The 17,025-nt window shown below is 44.2% G+C and overlaps 1 protein-coding gene across 1 annotated transcript in view; it reads right to left on the bottom strand.

Annotated features, from left to right (window-relative positions):
• CDK15 (cyclin dependent kinase 15) overlaps positions 1-14,710 on the bottom strand; it is a gene marked incomplete at both ends in the record, with an annotated part of 36,478 nt that extends 21,768 nt beyond the window's left edge. The window contains 10 exon segments of the mRNA XM_082001569.1: positions 4,857-4,975; positions 5,544-5,667; positions 7,634-7,696; positions 8,491-8,585; positions 12,177-12,256; positions 12,893-12,990; positions 13,143-13,292; positions 14,216-14,275; positions 14,279-14,396; positions 14,685-14,710. Coding sequence (XP_081857695.1) covers positions 4,857-4,975; positions 5,544-5,667; positions 7,634-7,696; positions 8,491-8,585; positions 12,177-12,256; positions 12,893-12,990; positions 13,143-13,292; positions 14,216-14,275; positions 14,279-14,396; positions 14,685-14,710 — 933 coding nt within the window.
• Between the last annotated feature and the right edge of the window lie 2,315 nt (positions 14,711-17,025).

Consider the following 17,025-nt stretch of genomic DNA (forward strand, 5'->3'; position numbering starts at 1 on the left):
CAGCTTTGCCTAACAGACTCTGAAAGTATTATTTTCACTTGCTGAGCCACAACTAGTAATCTCTTCTGGTCATCTGTACTGCTGTGTTACCCTTTGCACCTTGTTTTTGCAATACTGTAGATGCTTTTCCCACCTGGCTGTGGTCATCTGAAAGCCTGACATGCAACTCATCTGCGGTATTCATTTTGGTCATCCTTGCACATCAGGTGATGCCAAGGCTGTTTGCAGATCCATATCTAATGTTGTTCTCACAAACATCTCTGCTGCACTTTCCCTTAGCTTCCTGTACCCTTGGGTCTTGTGAGCTTAGCTCCTTACTTGCCTAATATGCTCTTACAGGGTCCAGGTGTCATGAAACTTAACCCACAGCTTTTGTGACGTAGATTTTCTTGGTGTTTCATAGCACTACCACACCACTAGGTATTATTTGGGATCCTACAGATTGATTCTACTGAGACCAGTGTCATACCAGCCCTCTATTTTCACAGCTGATGTACGTCCCCAAATGGCTCACCCTATTTTGCAACCACAAGTGCTGCCATAATCCACTGATTCCATTGCACAAGTTTAACTGTGTATGGTCAAAGCAATTTAGGTACTCTTGGTTTGTAGGGAGAAGAGAATCAGCTCTATGTGTTTTTGGAGCAAATGATCCTGACGTTCACCCACAGTTTGGGTTCTGATATCCTAGCTAGAAATGGCCATTAGACTGGCAACAGCAGAAACTTTGTGTGGACTCACTACAGCCCCCAAATGAGACAGATGGAACTAGATCTTCTACAGAGATCCTTTCTAATGAACAGTGCTGGCTATGCCATTTCCTAAATTGAATTTAAGACACTGAAGATTTGGGGACACAGCTGGAGGTACACAGCAGTTATTGAGGAATAGGGGCTAGTAACTGTGAAAGTGCCCTATAAATGTGGTCCTTGTGACCTAACTGCTCTGATGCAAAGGTATAAGGCAACAGAGTTCACGGCAGACAGAAAACCAGATCTGCTATGGTTTCTGTTACTGCTGAGAAGGCCTGAAATCCAGACAGAGTAATAAATGGAAGTAAGAACTAGAAAGCTGTTGTTTTTTTTTTTCCCTAGATTAGCTAGGATTTGCTAAGAATTACTCATGAGCAAAGAGTTCAAAAATTCAAATCTAATGAAACAGTCTTTTCACTAATGGGCAAGCTGTCAATTTGAGGAGAGGAACAACTCGTGGGTTTTTACAAATACAGCTTCTGGTAGAGCTCTCTCTTGTATTCCTGGTTTATTCCCATTATCTCTTTCAAATATATATCTATATATCTATCAAACTTTAAATCTCAGTGTCTCTAATAAAGACAAAGCTATCAGAGCAACCACAACTGCTGGAAAGGAAGGACTTTTTGTTTCTTGTAGCAAGACTCAGCTGACCAGCTGCCTTTAATGCCTGCTTGATACTGTGTTGATTCATCAGTGGCAATTATGACTGTTTCTATCTACGTGTGTTTCCACATGAAATATGCTTTTCTTTACAAAAAAAGGCCAGAAGTACCTAGAACAACTGATGTATGGGCACCCCCCTCTTTTCCCAGGTATTTTTGTCTATCTGTTAAAGTAGGACTTTGGAAACTAGTGCTATTCATCATATTAGCCTGTCAGTAGAGGCCTCAACTTTCCTTCTGAGATACAGGATTTACAGTTACTGCTTTGACAGCATTATGAGGATCCTTCTGTTAATGAGGATGATTCAGAAACATTCACTTTTAAATATTTCTGAAGATTTAGACCTAGTGTTGTTTTGTTTTTCCCCTTTTCCTTCTTACCCCTCTGATATTCATTTCCGAGGTCCTCTTACCCCTTCAAGTCTACAAGTTTCTCAAAGGGTCTCAGTCCCATCTAGCTACCTTGGGAAGTGCTAGGGCAAAGGATCTTTCGGGAAGAGGCCTAGACACGATGTTTCAGCATGTGCCGGATGTGCACACGAATCAAGACAGTGACTGCTAAAGTAATAGGAGAGGTATAACTGGTTATAGGGCTATTTAGTGAGCATAAACAGAGCTGGTTCAGACAGCAGGGTTGCATCTGCCTGCAATCCTTGGGGCAGGCTTGAACACTGCACTGACGACTCAGCCTGCAGTGCTGCATCACACAGTGGGGAGACAACTTCATCAGGATTAAGATGCAAGATATCTCTGTGGCATCCCAGAGTTCCCTCTCCACAGTTTTTCTGACATTGCGAGATTGCAATTTTATATTTAACCAGAAATATATCCTTTCTCTTGTTCCTCGCCGAGCATGGTCTGTAGAGTGGAGCCCTTAGCCTATGTGTCCCGCTTCGACATAGCAATGAGAACCAGGCTGGGGAGAAGGCTGTAGTGGGCCTGGCAGGTCCACATTACATGACTGCACGGGAACTCCTATTCTACACGAACCTACCTGGGAAGATTCCTGTGATTTGGTGGGGTTTTTTTTGGTTTGGGTTTTGGTTTTTTTGGGTTTTTTTTTTGGTGGAAGATTATTGTTGTGGTTTAACCATAGCCATTATACAAGGAAAGCCTGACTGAAAAGAAGGCATGACTTAAGGCACTCATGATGTTAGCAGCTACTAGTGCAGCACGTGCATAAAGCAGTTGGTGTTTAAAAAACCCCAAGTCTTTCTGATATGCAGTGTAATCTCCCTGAAACATTAGTTTCCCTGAAATCCTTTAATTGAATCTTCTAAAGGCCTGAAGAGATAGTGAGGGAGAAAGAGAGAGAAAAAAGATACAGAGAGATTAAAGCAGCTTTTCTAGTTAGTCCAAGAGCGAGTGAGTCTCCTCCTATATCTCTTTCTTCATCTATTCAAGGCCTCATTCACTTCCCATGTGCCTCCCACTGACAGTATTGCTGCTAAGCACACTATGCATGAATTGCCATAATGTTTTATTTTGTTATAATTGGTTTCTTTAAACCAAGGCTTTAACACCCACTGTCTCATGCCATTACCAAGGGCATTCTGACCTGCTTTCATGTAAATTTCAGCATCCAAAAGACATAGGGATTTTTTTTTCTTTCTTCCCCATAGACAAGTAACATCTGTGTGAATTCACATTATTTCCTAATAGACAAAAATTGAACTTAAATGCAGTGTACATCAAGATAATAAATGACTCTTGTTAGAGGAAGTTACTGAATAGAGCTCACTGAAGTACTCTCTATTCTCTCAGCGTGACATCTTTCTTTAGGGCAAACACTTTGAATGTTGTTATTATAAGGAGGCCTTATAACAAAGGTGCCTATAGTGTGAATGTAGTTCAGTGGGACTGGGAGTATGGTGCTGTTAGAGCTGGTCAGAGTGCTGGATGGGATCTTTGTATACCATTCCTATGTTGCTATTCATTACACCAGAGCAGAGTTATGTAGTGGGGATGTTGGTTTTGCACAGGCAGAAATGCCAGGCTTTCTGTGCGTAGCCTTGGGCTTTGGACAGGAACAACTTTCAGGAAGAAAAACCCAGGCTTATACAAGCATCTGCCTAATACAAACCCTCCAATCAGCAGATCAGGCAGGCATCTTCTTCAAACTCAGCAGACATTCCTGAGAGACTGTCTAGAGGGGAGAGGTGACAGGTAGTGGGGGAGAGAAGACAGGACTATTTAGACTGGCTTAGCAGCTGGAATGCATTAGATTCTAGCAAGTTTCCTCCTTGGAGAAATCTTTAAGCAATTAAATTAGCAGAAGGCCTAGGGAATTGAACAAACTGAAAACTCCTGTTTCCCTGAGCTGCCCTCCAAACTTAGGCCATCAGAGTCTCCGATAAGCTGCAGATCTCTGGAGGGGGATACATCCTGAGAAGACCTGGCGTTTTGCTGCTTGTAAACCTACCCACCCTCTTCTTGCACATTCTTCAGCCTGCTGCACTCCCACCCTTTCCCAGCCTTTGACTCTGCAGAACAGTTAAGAGAAGCCTTGGTGCGACAGGCACAGGCAGAAAATTAACTGGTCTGAAGAAAGGGTGAAGCAGCAATACTGTCTACAGATGTAAAGTTGCCCAGAATAAGGGTGGTCTCCTGCAACTTCATGAGCTGCATGTTGCCCATGAGTAAGTCAGGACTGTGTTGCTGGAAGCAGGAGCACAGAAATGAGCCAGAAGGCAGATGAACCCTACAGCCCAGCTACACTTCCAGGCCAGCCCAAAAGGACCAGTGGGACCCCTGTGAAGACCTCATCCTCTCCTGCTTTCTGCCTGCTCTCAGAGGCCCCTCTCCTTCAGCTCTGCTAATATGCGGCTTGTTAATGTGATTCCCACCCACATTAAGATTTTGGGATAGAGCTTGTAAAGTAACAAGTCTTTAAGAGAACACAGCCCTTCTCCCGTATGAAATGCAGAGTGCCTCTGAGACACGGTCTTTCAGAAGAAGGACAAAGTATCACAGAAATAATGAAAATCTCAGACAACTTTCTATCCCCAGACCCATTCAGAAACCCTTTAATGCCACGTTTTGTTACCAAGGCCAAAGTCATTGTTGGTGCAGTTGTGGATCCATTGTTTCTTCACAAAGCCATTGCTGTAGAGAGCTGTAGACTCAGCCAACCACATAGATACAAAACAATAAGTGCATTAAGCAAAGGTGTTCTGTTGCAAGACCTGAAAATGCTTCATAAGTGTTACCAAATGAGATGTACATATCTCATAAATATTATCAGATGAGATGTAATGACATCATTCCCAAAAACTTCTATGAACCCAGCAGTTCAAAACTCCTCACACATTTTCTGCTCACAGGTGTTAATTCCTCTACTTACGACTCTTATCTACTGTAACTTGGTTGACTTAATTTAATTCAGACAAAGATGATTTTTCTCTAGGGTCCCCAGATTCTTTGAAATTGGTCAGTACTAGATATCTAGATCAGAAGAATAATCTGTAGCTCCAAGCAACACATCAGGAGGACAGTACCAGAGTGCCTCCACTTCAGAGGAGTATGTCTGTCTGGGGATGGACTTGGCATGAGCAAGGCCTGCAAAAAAAAAAAGAGAGAGACTGCTGTGTTAGGACAATCCTTCTACGTGTACAAAGCATAGATGATAATAATAGGAAACAGTACATTATTTTCTCTTGGATCTTTAAACACAGGCAATCCCAATGCAGTTTACAAGCAATTGACAAAGAAAGTGCATCTGGAATACACCTCTGGGGCAGATCAGATCAAGCAATATGCTGTGTTTTGCAGGGCTTTACCATTTGTGACTGAAGCAGCCATCCCACACCAATGCCAAGAAAGCCTTTTAGTTCAGCACATTGCTGTGGACTCTACATGTTACATTATTTTCTGAACAGCGAGGGGTTGACTCTCAATTCTCTTGAACCAGTTTTATGTGGCAGTAATTGCTCTGACTTAAGTGAGGTTACTCCCTGCACCTATCAGTATAAATGTAAGAAAGGCTGGACTGACCACAGAAATAGTTTCCTGAAGTTCAGTAAGAGGTTATGCTTCTGTGCCTTAATTGGCTGTGGATACAGATCTATGTGCATGCTAAAGCTTCGGTCTGAGCAGATACATTAGCAGTATCCAAACTGTGAGTCACCAAAGTTGGCTAATTTGAGCTCACCGGGGCAACTGATGAGCAAGTTCTGGGGTTTCAGATCACGGTGAAGAATGTGTTGTTGTTGGATGTAAGCCAGGCCACGCAAAAGCTGGAACATGAAGAGCTAGAAAAAGCTAACAAAAAACTGAAATGATTTTGTGTGACTTTGCATTGATACATTAACTCTGGACTTCAGGAGAACTCCTGGAACAAAGCAAGTAAGAAAGCAGTACAACCCCCCAAAATGAGTAGAGCTGACTGAGGAAAACTGTGGTGGGGTATGACTGCCGTGCAGCTTTCTGAGGTTTTTGGGGTGAAATACTTGGCCATGAGGGCAGTTATAGTGCAGTCCCTAAATGCACATTTTGGAAATTTAACTTTTCCTTAGACATGGACTATTGATTGCAGGAGCAAGTTCAACTTGCTAAAACACGGACCAGCCTTTCAGAACAGCAGATATTCTGATTTCAGTGTTCAAGACAAAGACATACAGCCAAGCAAAATGAAGGTTTAAGGAGCTGGAAGTTTTGCCCATTTGAGCCAGCTGACACCAGCAGAGGGAGTCTTACGGCCACTGTACACACCACCTCTTCCCAGTGTAAGCTGGACCAGTGAACTGTCTTACTTGACAATGTGAACTGTTATCTTCAAGCTGGGAAAAAACACAAAGTCCTGATTTGAACGGATATAGCAAGTAAGATATGATGAAGCAAGCAAGCAAGCAAGCAAGCAATACCTAACTCCCACCACCACGACAGTGTAAATAAGCCTGGAGTAAAATAAGTGGGGCTGAAACAAGGTATGAAATCGGACAGTGGATAGAAACAAAACACAGCGAAAGTAATTGTATCTTCACCAGAGAAAAGATATTTTTCACCAGAATTTTAATCTGAAGAGGACGAAAAACAGTGACACCCATAGGTCATTGTTGTACCAGAAAAGTATCCCTGTAATACTCTGCATACTTGCATCATATTCGATAGGAATCACTCAGAGAAAAAACAAACACAAATGAAGCAAGCTAGATGATCCTCCTAAAGGAGCAGTAAATAATTTTGCAGTTCAGTTTCTGCTGACAATGAGGATTTTGGACAGGAGAGCAGAGCAGCTGGCTGGTGTTTACTCACAGAAATGCCAGTGAGTACATGTTACAGCCATGTACTCCACGGGCTGTACAAGCCCGCCTGGTAGCAGAACCCTTGAGACCTGTGCCAAAGCTACAACACTGCATCTTGGACATATCTGAGCTTTAAGGTTGTTTAAAATCTAGGGCCCCAAGAAACTTCATTAGAATTGGTGTTGCTTAACAACTATCTGGAAGAAGATATGAACAAGGTGGCAACATTTGAAGATGACAGAAGTATTTAGATTAGCTGTGATAAGAAGTGACAGTGAGGAACTTCAGAGAGATCTGACAAAGTCAGATGAACAGGCAGTTTGATAAGATACAAAGTTATTGTTGACAGCTGTAAGATAAATTAACTGAAGCCGCTCAGGAAAAGGACCCATGCATTCACTGAGGACATCTGCACTGAAACCGTAAGTCAGCATGCAACAACAATCCTGAAAGCTAATTAAATGTGGATGCGTACCAAGGAGAGTAGGAGGCTATTATAACATCAGCCTACAAAGTAAGGGTGTATCTTCACTTGTGCTCAGGTCCAGTCAACCAATCCCCAAAAGCTGTAGTAGAAACAAAAGGGATTTAAATGACTGTAAATATGAAGATAGTTCCAGATGAAGGGAGAGTGAGATTTGAGAGCTTTTAATTAGAGAGATGAATAATATATTCTAATGATAAGAGGATACAAATTTGTGTAGAGGCAGATTTGCTTGCCACAAGGTGTCATTGTTCACAAAAACTGAATGTCCTCTTGCAGGCTCAGAAAATGGGAAGCAGGCCTAACGGAAAAAAAGGCTTTGGAGACTGAGAGGCAGGTTGTTACATCTTTATCAAAGGCAGCTTTTCTCCAAAGTGTTTGTCATACATAGAACGAGTAAATATTAGTAAGCAATTTACAGTGACCATACATAGTGGAAAGTAACACTTCCTCATGCTTTGAGGGATACTAGTCTTTTAAGGAACTCACCATAACATTGCACGAACGAAGTCCTCCAGGATGCTGGTCCATGTGCTGTGCTAGATCTATGTGCTAAGAAAAAGAGGAGGACTTCAGTCAAAGCTACTAGTGTAAAATACTTCTACCAACAATGCCTCATCTGTAAATGGAAAAAATATGCAACCACTACAAAGGTGTCTCCTTCACCTTGGTGAGTATCTGATGTGATGCAGCACACAAGGATGTGCTTAAGTGCTGGGTCAAATCAAGGACCTGGCTGACCTGTTATCTCACCCTAGCAGTTTATGACCTGAAGGTGATAGTTAACAGAATTCGTACTTGTACCAGAATTAATCTTAAAGCTGCACTAAGAAGACATAGCCCCTGTATTTTCCTTATAATTCGGTTGATAGGTATCAGCAAAAGCAACACAAGTGGCAAGACTCATGCTGAGAACTTTTTTATTGGCATCCTGCCCTCCCCACGAGAGCAACCCACATCTTGGTCATGGTGAGCCACTGTTGTCAGTGCCAAATCTGACCCCAACTGGGATGTGTGCTTGTATCATTATTTCCTATCCTTGCTGTGGCTCAAGAACAGTACTTCTATTGTGTTGTCAAGGCAGAAATGGAAGTAAATAGTGTCTGCCACCCTAGTGGAGACAAGATGTGGAATCATTTTGCGTACAGCTGTCACATTTGCAGAAAGAAGAGAGTAAGGCTATGTGGCTGGAAAGCAGGAGATCAAGAAGAAAAATCAATCATTGCACTAAAGAATTACAACTTGTTTCTTTGTAGATGTCTCATAATGCAGTAAATGCATTATGCAGCCACTTCCCAGTACTTCCAGTACTAGCTCCACAGGAAGCTAGAAAAAGATTAACTCACCATGTACTCAAGGACAAATGTTAGTGTCTCCGTGGTCTGGATAATATCATGAAGCAGTACAATGTTGGCACGTTTCAAACACTTGAGAAGAGAAGCTGGGGAAACACAGGAGGAAGATCAACTTTGCTGCTGCTGCTGGAAGTGGAAGGAGAAAGTGCATACAGCAAGTCAGTGAAAATAAAAAACTGGGGAGAAATAGCCCAAACTTGGCAGTTCTGTAAGAAGCAGCAGCTACTGAGTCTGGAGGAGGATGGAACAGCTCCGTAGGGAAGCAAGCATCAGTGCTCTGGGCTTGGCAGGAACCCGTCCATATCTCAGAGGTGGGATCTTGCCTCTGTCAGAAATAGCAGCTCACAGTTCCCAGCTGTCAGCTTCTCAGCTGAGCAGAAATAATTTCTTCAAGGCAAACGCTGAGAGGCAGGGCCTAGGAGCTCCCAGAGCCAGAATGCAGCAGCCCCCGTCCTGTCACTGAGCTTCTCATCCTTCTCCCATCCACCTCCTGGCATGTTCCCTCAGCAGGGCCCTTAGGAGACCTCTGGGGAAAGCTGAAGCTTCCAGCTTCACAATATCAGGGTGTAAAAATCTGGCAAAAGAAATCACTGTAGATGCTAAGCTGAATTCTGAATTTAGCTCTGTGCTTTTAGCTTGGAGAAAGCATGTTGCTTACTTTCTCCGGTTTAAAACTCAAAGACTGAGTGAACAGTAACTTGTTTGTATTTATACAACTTTGGCGCGATTTTTCTTTCAGCCTAGCCATCTAAAAGCATCATTGCAACTGTGTGGCCCTGGTCCTTAGGTGATGACACGCCTTCGCCAAGCCTCAGCACATCTAGAGCGTGGTGATGGAGTGGGCAGCACATGGAGCAGTCTCTGCCTCTGTACACACCACAGAACACTGACTGATGCTAAGACAAAAGCTACAGCCTTCTGAGCCTTTCAGCCTTGCGATAGGTTTCTCATGATACAGCAGGCTCCAGCTGACACACTCATGAAGGGAGCTTCTCAGCAGAAAGTCTCAAAGATAGTTTTTATGGGGGAAGAGCATGCATAGCTGCATCATTTGCTACCATAGGTTTGAGACAATAGTTGCTGTAGCTCTGTACAGAGGAGGTATGTGTGGAAGTGGTGCAGCTGGGATCGCTCTGTCTGTAGATCCCTGGCACCTCGGAGGAATCCAAGCTAGCTGTTATACCAAAACTGTGCACAGACAGAAGCCCCAAAACTCAGCAAAATCAGGGGTCCCCGACTCCAGCTTTTAATTCAGCTACTGACATAGCAGAATAGCCTCAGAGCTGCTCCAGACTCACCTTTCCCTGCTGATTAAAAACAAATTAGTTTACTGTCAGACCACACAGTGCTACAAATTTCATTCAGATGAGGCGTGCATATACAATCTCGTTTCTGCTGAATTAGTCGAAGCATACAACACAGAGCTTGGGCCAGCTGTGGGAGGCCAAATGAGTTTTCGTCCTGGATAAAAGCTGGTTTTTGTTTTTCAAACAATCTGCAAAAGATATCTGAAGAGTTTCATGCTGGCAGAGCAAATTCATACTGGATTAGCACTTTGCCTTTTGTGACCGTAACAATTTCACCTGGTTCTAAAAGCCCTACAGCCAGATACACTGTACTACACAGCTGTGGTCTAAGCATATGTCAGTACTGAGACTGCTGAGCAGTAAGGGGTGCCTGATTCAGCATAACTACTGGAAACAGCACAGATTGTAAATAGTTCTTGCACAGGGCTTGGTGCCGCTACAGCTAAACTGCCTCTAGTACTGATGCTAGTCCATTTAGCTACCACCAGTATGTTTCCAGTGCACGGCAGCATGAACCTTAAACATGCTCCAAACTGGACCTAATTGCCTATGAACTCAGTAAAGATACTCTGGCTAGATCCCACCTGCTACAGAAAAGGGCTAACCAGGCTCAGTGATACCTTAGAAAACCCATATCACCAGAGCTGTTGCTCCAAAGGAGCAGTACAGAGGGTCCACAGTAAGACGGAGAATTCAGCCCTTGTGCCCAGATCAGGCCTCTTGGAACTGCTCCTCACTTGGTTGCTTCTACAACCCCTGGCTGGGGTGTCAGGTGCTGCAGGCAGAGCTGAGCTTTAAACACATTTCGTCTCTGTGGGGCTTCCCAGGGTGAAGCAGCTCTTTGTCAGGGGAGTGCCGTTCCTCCAGGGGAGCAGAGAATGCACTGTGTTAATAGATCTCGTGCTTTGTTTGCACTACTGACTTACATTGTAAATTTGAGGTGTCAGATGCTGCAAAGCTCAGCAGTACACAAAAGATCTATTTAAAGTAGACCCTTCATAGGATCACCCTTGTTTTCTCCCATAATGAATGAAGTTATGGCACTCAGCCTGTCCAGTAGAGCATGTTAAAGGGGTGCTGATCTTTAGAGCATCATTACTTCTATGTAGATAAAGCTTTTAAGGCTTATTTTACTGGTGGGCTACAAGTGTAAATGCAGAGCAAAAGCACCACGCAAATGAGCGTATAGAAAACTGTAACACAAGCCATTCTGTAAATAGGCATGTTTAGGTGTCTCTCTGCTTTCACCCAGAATTGGACTAAGAACTTTGTAAACTTTCATATGTTAATTACACTGTTATAATCCTGGAGTGGGTCCACTGACCTCTCTCGTTATTCTGACTTGACTGGTATGAGCATCCTTCTGTGCTAGAACTGCTCTGTGAAAGCTGGCACATCTGGTCCCTGGCACTCCATCCCCATGGTGACAACCACATCCCCTTAGTTTTGAACTGCAGTAAGAAGTAGAAAACAAAGTATGTGTGACCTCTTACATTGATAGCTCTCACTAATACCAGACAACACACTGGCACAAAGGTTGCAGATTTCTGTGTAAGAAACCAGATTATGATCCTCTTGGGATTGTAGAGCAGATGAAAACAGAAGCCTTAATCAACCAGGCAGTTTGTGAACTTGGTCTGTAGGGACATGTAAATACATTCTGCTAAAATTAAGCATTTAAACAAAAGCATTTCTTTCTCAAAGAAATTGAGAAAGCTGCAGACGTTTTGCCCAGTGCCCCACAAAGTTGACCAAAAGAAAGAATTTCTCACTGGGCTGAAATAATAGATGTTATTTAACACTAGTTTTATTGAAAGCATTTCTCTTCAGGCTGGGATGTGTTATGGTCCAGGTGTCAGCTGCCATCAAACAGGAAAGTGGCACTGTTTCTGATAACAGCAAGCAGAGACCTTGGTGCAAAGGGCACTTCCAGTCCACAACTGCCCAATGCAACAGTGGCAAAAACTGCTGTGCAGTGCTAGTGTGTAGAAATGGGAGTGAGAAAGCAACTACAGAGCAGATAGCAGGCAGGTGTAAGAGAGCCCCTACGCTGCTAGAAGGGACATGCTCTGACTGCAGCCAGCAAGCACTCTCCTTATCACAAGCTCAGATGCAGCTGCCACAAGGGATTACACTGGCCAGCAGCTTCCCTCTCCGTCCATCACATGCTCACCCAGCTCAGCACAAAGACCTCCTTTATGAGGGGATAAGGAAACCGAGAGTTTTGGGAGAGGACAGCCGGCACATTGAGTAGGCAAGAAAGGACTTAGGAAGACGTCACATGGAGATTTTTCAGGTTAAAACAAATGCTCTTCAAGAATGATGTCCCTCGCTCTTCACCAGTGTTTGAAGAAGCTCTTTATGTCTTACCTTCCTGAATGGCTGTAAAGGGCACTCCCTCCTCTGCCTCCCGCCTGATCACTTTCAACGCCACCAAATGGCCGTTGATCCTGTCAGGTCAGAGTGGAAGGTCACACGAAGCATCTCAGTGCTCAGCATGACAACAACATTAACAGTCTCCTGGAGTGCTCCACACTTACCCAAGCAAAATTTCTAGGGCTCTCCCCCACATAGGCCAAGCTCACAAACGTATTGCAAACCACCTCCATCTTGTCTTCATTAGCAGCAAAACAGGAGCCAGCCTGCCTGGCTAGAGTAGCGCTGTTCTGCTGACCAGGTATTGCTAGAGCATGGCTTTGGGCAGCGTTCCCACTCTGCCTTCTCACAGCTTTCCTGCCCCTGTGTGATGGCAGCATGGCTTCACCTCCAATTTTTCCATCATGCAAGGATCCCTTATTCCAAGGAAAACCCTTGCCTCCCTCCCTGGTGCAGCCAGACAATCTCCTGGCACGCTGCTGCAGAGGAAAGTGTCTTTGGGGAGCCTCCATGGCTGTAGCGGATGAGTTCCCTGAAAAATTCAGATGGTGCTTTGCAAATACTAGGCGAAGGTGGACTTTTGTTTTGCTTTTATCCTCCTGCAAGTACTGTGAATTGCCCAGCTTCAAGTTCATTCTTACAGATTCCCATAATGGGTTTTTTCAGCGGGCACTGAGAGGGCAATAATGGCGCTGATGGTCCTTGCTCACCTGCTGATCCCCTTGTACACAGTTGCACAGGACCCTTCACACAGCTTTTCTAGATGTACATAGGATGTGGCAGCTCCAAACAGGATGCCTTGTCTCTGCTTCATGAAGAAATTGATATGTGTTTTAGATTGATGGGTAGAACAAGAAGCTACCATAATGTCATTCAGTAATTAAGTACCAATTCATGGCTGAATGATATTTCATAGAATGAAATATCTCCTGTCTGGCTCTATGGATGCTTCACACTCACCCATTTGAACCTTTCCACAACATTCTGCTCCTGGAAAGGATCAGCGTAACTCCAAGGCCTCTGCGTCCTGTACCTCCAACTCTGGAGGGTGTGGAGCTGCAGGGGTTGCAGTGAGGGTAGAGGAAGGGGTGCTCTGGTTATATCTGACTCCTGGCACCGGAAAAGAAAGCAAGCTGTATCACTGGCAAACCACCATTTTACTGATCTGATTCTTTCCTTTCTCCTTGACTGCACTGGCTTTGAGCACTTCACAGCATTTTCATCTCCCTCCCCACCAGTCACCGATCTCCAGTACAGTTTCTCAGCTCCATCTGTAAGGGGAGCAACTGTCTGTGTGTTCCTGTCTTGGTAAATGGTAGCGCTCACTCTGAGAACACACAAAGACAAAACTGCCTTAACTGCAGAGGACACTTCTACCAGTTTCATTCTAAATGCATGTTATTCTCTCTTACCTTTGATTTATTAATCTCTAGATAGCAATCTGTTACAGCAGGGACTAAAAACCGAATGTGGGAGTGAAATTTCAGGAAGTTTAAATTTATGTCTTCTTCTTCTCCTTAACCCCCTGCTCTCCCCACCCTGTCATGTTAAGCCTTTCTCACCACTGTGTAATTTACACAGCCTGTTAATTTGGCCCATACAGCAGACAGTGCCATAAACTATAAAACTATAAAAATAGTGGTAATGAATGGCAGGCAGCCTGCAAGCTCCTCTGGAGCAGCTACATTGGATGTGTGCCTGCATCATCATTTGACTCAAATACAACAGGATTTGTAATCTATGACATGCTGCCTCCTCCAGAACTGTAGGTTGTTTGCTCCCTCCCTGGTTTACAACCCTGATTGGCACAGAGCTTACTGGAGTGCAATCTTCTCCCCGTTCATCGCATCAAAGGAATTTATTGTCATCTAAGGCACGGAGTCGTCTTTTAGTAGCTTCATAAGCCTGAAGTTGCAAAGTTTGCTGCTGTCTGGTTAGAAGCAAATGTGAATGTTTTGCACTCCCACAACAAGTGGAAGAACCCAGGCTTAACCTATCTCAACGCACAAGTATCACGTTGTGATATTAAATACTTCTGCTGTAGATGCTGCTTCCGTGTGCTGAAGGCCTTGGATATGTTGTGAGCCCCTTCTCTATGAACAGCAGCTGCAGCATCCTGGTCTGACAGCACTTAAACACGTCTCCCATGTTGTTGTCCTGATGCAATTAAAAGGTATCTCTTTTTTTCTCCTTTGCTCCTCCTTATCCCTCTGTCTGCAATAACAGTTCACATGACTTGCATGAGGTCTCTGCCTCAAGTCGTCTTGTGATTTCTGCAGTTTTTCTTTGAAAGTCCGACACACAGTGATCCAAATTCACCTCTGGAGCAGTTCCATTGATTTCAGCTCATTTGGCATGTGCTGTCTAAAAACAGCCAAGATTTTTTCATAACTAAAGATGGAGAATTAAGCAATAAATTCAAACTTTCTGCTCATACAAAGTTCTTTCAGTTAAGCAACTCTCAGTGCAGTATGTTAGGTAATGAAGTGATAGGTTTCATACAGGAACAGACCTCGAGTTCCCTCCATGTCTATAGCATTTACTATTCTATATGCCATTAGGCTTTAAGTTGAGCTCTTCTAGCAGCGTAGCTGCATTGTGCTTTCTGCAGGAGCTGTACATCGATTGTCCTTGCTTTGGTATTTACATTCTTAGCATGATGTGGTGGCAATGTCAGCATGTGGACCTATCTGTCCCTGTTGGATCACTTGTCTAAGGGATGCAATGAGTTGTAGCTGATAGATAATAGTCTTGTCCACTGATCAAAATAGCCAAATTGATGAATCCAGCCCAAAATGGTTTTCATCAATTAGATACTGAGTAGGCAACGCACGGTGGACTTATGCTGGATACGGACAGATAAAAGTCCCCTTCTTTCAGTCCCCCATGAGTGGGACTCGCTGTGCAGCTTCCTAGGACTAACACGCAACCCACACTAGTATAAATGTGAAAGGGCTGAGAAAAATGCTGGCAAGGGGTGAGGGAGTAAGTGTTGTACTGTGGAATTTTTATGCTGACCTCTGAGGTCCTTCAGTTTTCGTTTGAATGCATGACGTGAAATCTTCCCTTTGCTTCACTGTTTTGGTGTCTAAAATAATGCTCTTCCCTTGAGTAAGAGGATTTTTTAGGCAAAAATGTACTGGGAAGGCAGGAATAATTTCTGTGTCTCATTGCAACCAAACTGCCCAGCCTCTGCATGGCAAGAAGGAGCTAACGTAGCTGGAAGGCTTGATTTCTTTCACGTGATTTTCTTTTGCAGTCCCCTGTTAGCCATAATTTGCTAAATATCTATCATCATGGACTTCGGTTTTCTATTTATTATCCACATATTCTTTGAGCCATCAGAATACAGCAGTATTTTGGATGTGCTGTCTAGGCATGAGAAGGGTTGTCTAGATGCAACATACTCAGTAATAAACTGGTTATGCAAGCATTGTTTGCACATATGTATAAAGTTTCTTATTCTGGACAATACTTTTTATTATAATGACCATATGTATGCAAATGGACTTTAAAAATATATCTAAGCATAAATAATACTTGCATTTTAAAGGAATGGAAAGATAAATGCACCGTAAGTAGACAAAATAAAATTCTACATTTCAATTCATATGAAGATTATTGTCTTAGGTACATTCTGTGTCAAGTAGGGGGGAATTGGTTACAAAGAAAAATCATCCCACCTTTTGTTAATTAGCAAGAGCTGGTAAATGATAGTGGGCGGTTCTGGGTGTTAAAAAAAGGAGTATTAATTCCAGTTAGCAGAGGAAATGCTGTAATAGAAATGCCTAATATTTACCCTTAGAAAATGTAAGAATTTATAAAGGACATCCTATACCTGTCTTTGGAACCACAGTTTTTAAAGGAAAGCTTCAAGCAATGTAAGAAATAGTCTACTCGTTGCTGACATAACATAAAAAGCACATTTTACACAACTGGTTCAAGTAGAAACACATATATAGTGTGTATATATATACACATAGGTGTATCTATGTTTATGTTCTATAAGAACATACATAAAACGTGCACACACAATTTGTATGTACACATGTACATGTACACATATGTATTTAGAGAAGGCTCGTTCTGTCTGTAGATTAACATATCAGAAGACTGTGGTGCTGGGCTGCTCCCATTTAAACCAGGAGCTAAACTCAGGTGGTTTATGGAGCAGGGAAGGACAGCCGGGTATTATTGCCAGTTATTGACCAGGTTTCCAGTGTAGGTTGTATCTTCGTTCTTTACTTGTGCCTCTTAACATTTTAAAAGGTATCTTCAGGTGTCATTCCTGCCCTCTTGGTGCCAACACGGCAATGGCGGCATTGCACAACCGATTTCAGCACTCTCCTGTTTACTGGTCTAAACGTGCTGGGATCAGCGACCGTGTTTTCGGTTACTGCCGGACACTGGAGGAGTCCGGGCCGGGCCGCTCCCCTCAGGCGGGTCTCGGCCTGTTTTGTCCCGCGGAGGGACCCGTCGGCACGGGCGCCACAGCCATACCCGCAGATGCGGCCTCTCTACCTAACAGCCCTGCGCGCGCGCGCACGCAGGTCGACGCTGGGCTCCACCCCCTGCACAGCGGAGGCCCCGCCCCACGCCCCCGCGTGAGTCAGCTGATCTTGCGCCCCGGGAGCCGGCGGCGGCACCGGCGGTCAGAGCGAGCGCGGCGCCGGGTGAGGCGGCTTGTTGGCGCGAAGGCGGGGGTGGAAGGGAGGCTTGGCGGCGGCGAGGAGGAAGGAGGTGCAGGGGCAGCGCGCGCCCTGCCGCGGGGAGGAGTGGAGCCTGAGTCACGTGGGACGCCGACCTGTGCGGGTGTGTTTGTGGGGACGTTCCCCCCAGCGTC

This window comes from Phaethon aethereus (assembly GCF_964289735.1).
Source record: "Phaethon aethereus genome assembly, chromosome: 6".
NCBI classification, from domain to species: Eukaryota; Metazoa; Chordata; class Aves; order Phaethontiformes; family Phaethontidae; genus Phaethon; species Phaethon aethereus.